Source organism: Callorhinchus milii, unplaced genomic scaffold (genome assembly GCF_018977255.1).
Source record: "Callorhinchus milii isolate IMCB2004 unplaced genomic scaffold, IMCB_Cmil_1.0 Scaffold2, whole genome shotgun sequence".
Classification (NCBI taxonomy): Eukaryota; Metazoa; Chordata; class Chondrichthyes; order Chimaeriformes; family Callorhinchidae; genus Callorhinchus; species Callorhinchus milii.
Window position 1 is genome coordinate 63550309 of NW_024704743.1, and position 8230 is coordinate 63558538.

Consider the following 8230-nt stretch of genomic DNA (forward strand, 5'->3'; position numbering starts at 1 on the left):
ATTCAGATAATGTTATAAATTATAAAAGCAAAGCACAAGTGATTTACAAAGTCACAAAAGAGGATGCAAGTATCTAGTCACCGATTTGCATATGTTTGATATTTAATAATCTTTTTATGATTAAAACCCTAAAATACATGTCAATATAATCTAAGTAACTGAAACCTAAAAGGTTGAAATCGTCAATTGGTAGAATCCATATTATGATATCTCTGAGAGAAAATTACAAGTATTATTATACATAAATGTCAGTTTCCCAATCATGTGACTGAAAAAATATTACTTTCAATTTTAAAAGTTACCTACTTCATTGAGAGTTTTATAATAATTGTGTTACAACTTGAGTAATGGATTGTGGAAGTCTCAAGTCGGTTTCTATTCAAAAACAATTTCTACAATCTTTTTTTTTAAAAAGTGCTGCACACCACAAATGGAATTTCAGACATTTTAATAGCTGGTTCAATAACTTGAAATGGATATATAACAAGCGGAATAGATGATGAGCAATTGTAGTGAAACAACTGTTTAAGGATATCGGCATTGGCAAGGCCAGGCAAAGGATAAAGAGAGTGCAAATGAGGATTTCATGCGCCAGAACATGTGCGAAAAACAGCTCAATGCATTCAACTGTAATAACATGAAGAGCAAACAGGAAATAAAAGCAACATTAAGGAAATAATGGGGATACAAAGCAAAATTATGAAGAAACAGCACAAAGGTAATTCACTAAATAATACTGGTGGGTATGGGAAAAGAGTAGGGAAATGGTATCTGGGTCAATCGAATGGGGTTCAGAGTTAGACCAGCACCAGCACAACCATGATCACTTCTATGCTGCAAACATTCAATGATTTTATGAACTGTGAACAAAGTTCAAGCAGACAGCAAATAAATAAATATCCCTTAAAGATTACAAAGACTTAAAATATTACTTAATGATTATTTAGACAGTAAAGATTTACTCCAATATTAATATACATGAAATAGTAAGGAGGAACAGAAGGGTAAGGGAGAAGTTTGGATTAGGATGGATGGAGACTTATGAAGTATAAACACTGGCATGGAATCAGGCTGAACGGCCTGTTTTGTTGTAGATTTAATGAAGAAAGGAAGGACAAATTGGATTTGTTTTTATTTGCATCTCCATGAATTACCACCCTTCACAAGTCAACAGAGCGGACAAGCAAGCAAACACTCCCAGCTCTTTATAGTTAGTTTCTGATATGTTCAAGAATGGCTGCAGCTGATATCATAGAATCATAGAATTATACAGCACAGAAGGAGGCCATTCGGCCCATTGTCTCTGTGCCGGCTCTTTGATCACTAAATTTCCCTCTCTCAGAGCACTAACCTCTGCTCATTATCTACCTAGATGCATGGCAGAGATCAGAAGTTCCCATGTGGTTCCATTAATTTTATTAATCTGACAAGCTCAAATATATTGCAACTAATATTAACACATTCATTAAAACCAATATTCTCAATTTTATCATTTAATCTGCATTTTTAAAAGGCACATATTGTAAATATTTTAAAACTAAAGCTAATTACATTTGTAATCCTTTTGGATTAAGTGTTGTCTTCCCTTGTGTGATTATAAACTAAATTGAGTGAATAATCATCAGTGAAGGGAAATATTAATTTTAACATAGAGCTGAGATCTTTGAAATATGGACACAAAGAAAGAGAAAAGCCATATCTGTCAAACAAACAAAGAAAACATAAAATAAATGTAAATATCTACAGTGAATGCATCAGAAAGAGTAAATTAATGAGAAAAGTTCCATAAGGGTTGTACTTTGCAAACATGGAAAGACATTAGTTTGCAAACAAATTATCCTTGTGAACAGGCTAGAAAATAAATCCTACTTTATTAACCATTAGGGTATCATAAATCCAGAATATTATGTTATTTCATGGACTGGCATTTTTGTTAAATGATGATTCATATGTATGATTGTTATAATACAGATATCATTACTGGAGATGTCAGGAATGACTGAACTGAACAGACCGCAGATTGTATAAAATAACAAATATGTGGCATGGACTCCAGTGGTGGGCAGGAGGGGTAGGGGAGAGAGAGAAGAAGGAAGGGAAGAATTCTAATCACTTCAGAAAATGGATCAGAACCAACTGCTTAGTAGAAAACTGAAGCTGTAGATTTAAAGCTATTTTAATTTTTATTTTTACAAAAAGCTAATAAAAAGCTTTCAGAGTACTAGTGGGAGAAAGTGTTTTCCATTTATAAGACTTTATTCGATGAGCCATCAAACAAATAACAGCTAAATGGAATGTATGCGATGAAGCAAATTAATATTCTAGAGTAAGTCATTGGTCATAGGTGAGTAGTAAAATGCCTCTCTCATATCATATAGATTTGATTTTAAAAGCCATGATACTCCCCATCTTTGTTCCAATGTACAACAGCTGCTAGAACAAGTGAAGTATTCAATAGGAAATGTCAGTGAGGAGGAGGAAACTAAGATATGAAGCCCTAACAAATATTAAAAGACATCAGCTCAATAATCAGTGAGGGGGGGGAACGAGGGTGATCGAAGGCACAGTCGAAGAGGAAGGTCTTGAGGTGGATTTTGAAGGAGGCAATGGAGGGAGCAAGGCGGAGGGACTGCGAGATGGAGTTCTAGAGGGTGGGGCAGAGTAACTGAAGGCTGGCCAGCCAATGGTGGGGCGGGCGAGACAGGGGACGTGAAACAGGCCCGAACCCATTGAGCGGAGGGAACGGGTAGGTCGGTAGGGGGTTAGGAGATCGCAGAGGAGGGCGGTGTAAGGCCATGGAGGGCTTTGAAGGTGAGGAACAGAATCTTGAACTGTATCCTCTGTGTGATGGAAAGTCAGTGGTGTCAGGCGAGGATGGTGGTGATAGGGTCACAGAACCTAGTGTGGGAAAGGACACGGGCTGCAGAGATCTGGGTGATCCGCAGCCTATGGAGGGAGGAGTGAAGGAGGTCGACAAGCAGGGAGTTTGCATAGTTGGATGTTATGAATGCGTGTATGAGGGTTTCGGCGGCCTGCGGTGTGAGACACTAACGGAGCTGGGGGAAAGCAGAGCGCGTCATGGCACAGATGTGGGGTACAAAGGATAGTTGAGGGTCAAACAATATGCTAAGGTTCCAGATTGGCTCAGTAAGGTGGAATGTGCATCCTTGGATGGTGATGTTGTCAGTGCCTGAGGTGTGGAGACACTGACGGGAGCCAATTAGGAGAACCTCGGTCTTGTTGACGTTCAACTGAAGAAAGTTAGCTCTCATTCAGGAGTTGATGTCTGACAGACAATCGGTCAGAAAAGCAGTGGTCCTCGAGTCAAGAGTGGAGGCAAAGAGATATGGAGTTGATGCGGATGATGTCACCAAGAGGAAGCATATAGATATTGAAGAGGAGGAGACAGAGCCCTGAGGAACGCCGAACAAGACGGTGTGGGGGCTAGAGGAGGAACCGTTTGTGGCGATGAAGTGGAGACGGTGTGAAATATAGGATCTGATCCATTCAAGGTCAACGGTATCAAAGACAGCAGAGAGGTCAAGGAGGACAAGGAGGCAGAGGGAGCCCTGGTCACAGATGGACAAAATGTCACTTTGATCAAAGCTGTTTCTGTGCTGTGGGCGGCACGGAAACCCGATTGGAGAGATTCGTGAAGGGAGTGACGGGAGAGGAAGGAGTGAAGCTGGGAAGCAACGACTCGTTCCAGGACCATGGAAGAGAAAGGGAGGTTGGAGATGGGGTGCTAATTTGAGAGCAGTCAAGGGAGGGTTTTTTTAAGAATAGGAGTGATGACGGCCATTTTTAAAGGGGTGGGAATGGTGCCAGTGGACAGGGAGAGGTTTATGATGTCTGTAAGTAGAGGGTCAAGGAGGTAGAGCTCGGAGGTAAGGAGAGGGGTAGGGATGGGGTCAAGGGAGCAGGTGGTCGGTTTCATGTGGGTTATATTGGTGATGAGAGAGGATGGGGAGACAAATTCGAAGGTGTGGAGGGAGGGATGGGTAGAGACCGGGCTGTGAGAGGGAGATGTGGAGGGGGTAGTAGATGGAAGGGCAGAGGCACTTGAGAGGATCCCGTCGACTTTGGTTTTGAGGAAGTCCAGCATCACCTCACAGTGATCACCTTTGGCATTTGAGGTGAGGATGGGCGAGGCATGAGAGGGTGGGCGGAGGAGCCGGTTGGTGATGGAGAAGAGTAGCCTGGGGTTGTCCTTGGCCTCCAAGATTGTCTTGGAGCAGAAGGACGATTTAGCACAGGCGAAGGCTGAGCGGTAAGTTTTGATAAGGTGCAGCCAGATCTGCTGATGGACCATTAAATTAGATTTGAGCCAGTGTGGTCAGCGGCACGCATCTGTGCTTTACACACAAATATGAACTTAAATATTAACTTCATTTGCACTCATTTGCATATTTGGCATAATAGGTAATCTCTGGCATAGTAAGTATTCCAAGTATAAATTGTTAACTGTCAGAGCACGGCACTTGACAAACAAGGACTGTCCAACTCACATTTTGGCCCAGAGTTGAAGATATGTCCATACACAGATAAGGTTGGCAACAATAATAGCTTGAATTACTCAGAACCTGCCAAGTTTTTTCTTCGCTGAGCCAGTTCAACCTTAGGGAAACACGGGTTCTCCCTGCAGTCAATGGAAAACTCACAGCATAAATGAGATATTAACAAACTTTGATGAGATAGTTACACCAATGCACATTCTGATAAACATTCAAGCACTTTACATTTCTCAACAAAGTTCTTTAAATGGGTATCATAGTACTTACTGTTTGGACTCGGCATACAATGGTAAGTATCTGTATCCTCCAACTCCAAAGGGATCAGACCATGGTTAGGGTGGTGACGTCTTCCAATAGCTGACCCAGTAAATGGTGTTCCGCCATTCTCTTCTATACTGAACTGCTGCAGGTCACTGCTGTTTAACAATGGTGCTACCAAAGGATGGCTGCAATTTTAGGTACAATAAAGTAAAATAAACTCACAAGAATGAAACCAAACTTGTTAGTTAACATATTCCTAAAAAAGGAAGAGGATGGGGGGAGGGAAAGGTTGTGATTATAAAATAATATTAAACCGCAGCTTGAGTTACAAATCTAGGACCAAGGCTTTTTGTTCAACTCAAGACCATTTTACCTCTATTTGCTGCTGTACAATGTTTACACTAGCACAAACATTCATAAAATAACAATAAGCCCAAGTTGTGTGGAACCCAGTGCTGAGTCAGATCAAAACCTTTTGCTGCTTATCTGCAACATCACTGGAGAAATATTTGTGGGAAAAAACAAGTGGATACAACTCACAATGATGTGAAATGGAAGAAGAGTGCCTTAGTACTACTCCTTGATTTGGTCTAAGTAAATTCTAAAATTCCAAGCAAAATCTTATTGTAGTACATAGATATGTATTTCATAATGCAGATTATTGCACTTATGCATTGGAATTCACCTTCTTGCGTTATTCAACAGGTGATGAATGATGTTCTCTTGGGCATGCTGATTCACACATACATGTTAATAAAAGAATATTCGGAAAAATATTTCATCATAGAACAACAAAATTACATTTGTAAAGCGCCTTTCATGTTGGGAGGTCATCCCAAGGGGCTGATCACAGATCAGGACCCGAGCTTGGGGGGCAGGGTTGGGATGAGGGAGGGCAGAGGGGGTAAGGAGGGCAGCTGAAGGCACGGTCCCAAAGGAGGATCTTGAGTCGTGCCTTGAAGGAGGCAAGAGGGGGAGCAAGGTGAAGGGATTGTGGGATGGAATTCCAAAGAGAGGGGGCAGGGAGGCTGAAAGCCTGGCCGCTGATGGTAGGGTGGGTCGGGCGGTGATTTGGAGCAGGCCAGAGCCTGCTGAGTGGAGGGAGTGGACAGGTTGATAGGTGGTTATCAGGCCAGAGATGTAGGAGGGGGTAAGGCCATGGAGGGTCTTGAAAGTGAGGACGAGAATATTGAATTCTATCCTCTGAGGGATGGGGAGCCAGTGGAGTTGGGCAAGGATGGGGGTGATAATGTCATGGAGCCTGGTGCGGGCAAGGACATGAGCTGCAGAGTTCTGGATGATCTGCAGCTTGTGGAGGGAAGAGTTGGGGAAGCCAACAAGGAGTTTCTGTAGTTGAGGCTTGAGGTGATGAATGCGTGTATGAGGGTTTTGGCAGCCTGAGGGGTGAGGCCCTGGCAGAGTTGGGCAATGTTGCGGAGGTGGGGGAAGGTAGGGCGTGTCATGGCACGGATATGTGGGAGAAAGGACAGTTGAGGGTTGAACATCCGCGTACATGTGGAACTTGACCCCATGTCTGCAGATGATGTCGCCAAGGGGGAGCATTAAGAGGAGGGGACCGAGGTCAGAGATAATGTATGAAACAATTATTATAAAATATAATTGATAGGAAACCAAGTGACTATTGTAATATAACATGGCAGCTAATGTGTAGTCATAATGTCCTGTAAACATGAGTACTCCATAAAAATGACCCAATTAATTTGAATTTGGGGTAAATGCAAGCAATTTCATTGGAGAATACGAATGACAGGTGGTCCCTTTATATCCACCTGAATCACAAAGCATATGGGATTTATAACTAAAGGGGATGATGATCTAGAATATATAATTGCAAGTTGCTATTGCAGTCATACTTTTATTCTCTGAATCTTTGCCTACATTACACAAGACACTAGACGTTACAGTAAATCCTGTGAAGTGCTTTCTGACATGAAATGCTAGGATAATTATCCCTTAATACTCTGGCTTACCACTATCTATCTACATTTCAGCACCTCAACCAATTCTGTATTTATGACCTACCATTACATATTCTCACAATGAAGAAATGTTTTCTGTCTTCACTTTTAACCATTTTAGCTCCAAATTTAACTTTATAATAATTCCCTATTACTGTACATTTCTGCTTTTATTCATGAAATGACTAAATACTTCCACCATCTCCATAAAATACAGATTATCCCAAGCTCTGCAGCTCGTATCCTCTCCCGCACCTGGCTCCATGACCCCATCACACCCACCCTCGCCTGGCTCCACTGGTTCCCCATCCCTCAGAGGTTCGAGTTCAAAATCCTCGTCCTCACCCTCAAGGCCCTCAACGGCCTTGCCCCCTCCTACTTGCTAATCCCTTATCAACCTGTCCGCTCAGCAGGCTCCGTCCAGCCTGCTCCATGGCCCCCGCCCAGCCCGTCCCACCATTGGCATTCGGGCCTTCAGCCTCACTGCCCCCAACCTCTGAAACTCCATCCCACATTCCCTTCGTCTTGCTCCCTCTCTTGCCTCCTTCAAGGCACACCTCAAGACCCTCTCTTCGACCGAGCCTTCGGCCACCTCCTACCCTCTCTGCCTCCCCCCCTCCCCGCTTGGGTCCTAGTCCGACGTCCTCCCAATGTGAAAGGTGCTTTACAAATGCAATTTTGTATTTTATTGGAATTCAGTGACACAGGAGATGGTTCAATCTGTATGAAAGAGATAAAGTCTGTTATGAATAAAGGAAGATATTTTGCTCACAGAATTGATGCTCACAGACAGAATTCAAGCGCTCTGAGACACCGTCCGGCGTGGAGGGCGCTATATAAATCCAAGTTGTTGTTGTTGTATTTAACCCCATTCAAGACTGAGATTGATAGATTTCTTGTGGATAAAGGGATATGGGGATAAAGCGGGTAGGTGGGGTTAGAATAGATCAGCCATGATCTTATTGAATGGCGGGGCAGGCTCGAGGGGCCAAATGGCCTACTCCTGCTCCTAATTCTTATGATTACATCTTTCCCATGCCTGAACAGAATGTTAGGAAACTGAGCAGTCTGTACAGGATTTATACTGAACATGGTCATGGGTGGTTCATTTGGTAGGAGGCATTACATCACCTTTAATGCACTGACGTTTGATTTCAAACTGAAATCCACAGGAACTTTTCATCAGGTGTTAATATGAGGTTGACATGACTCTAATTTGCAGTATTAGACAACTCAGAGATAAGGTGGGTATTTTTACACTGAAATCCAACAGAGTAAATAACTCCCTACTATTTATGCTTGCTTGCTGACTGTACTTGTGATGCAAGTTATTGTGCCATGAGAGATGAATATTTGCAGCAAAGGTACTACGGCCATAAAAAATGTAAATATAATCTTGTCCACCTGTGCTGCTCCTTTGAGTCCTGTGAATCCGATTTACCAGACCCTTTGTTCCTTGTCCTCTCTTAGGTTCAT

General features: G+C 42.6%; 1 protein-coding gene across 1 annotated transcript in view; it reads right to left on the reverse strand.

Annotated features, from left to right (window-relative positions):
* LOC103181212 (band 4.1-like protein 4B) overlaps nucleotides 1–8230 on the reverse strand; it is a 64514-nt gene extending 56284 nt beyond the window's left edge. Inside the window, exons 1-2 of the mRNA XM_007897520.2 lie at nucleotides 8196–8230; nucleotides 4782–4960 (exon numbers count right to left, since the gene is read on the reverse strand). Coding sequence (XP_007895711.2) covers nucleotides 4782–4960; nucleotides 8196–8230 — 214 coding nt within the window. The remainder of the gene's footprint in view (nucleotides 1–4781; nucleotides 4961–8195) is intronic.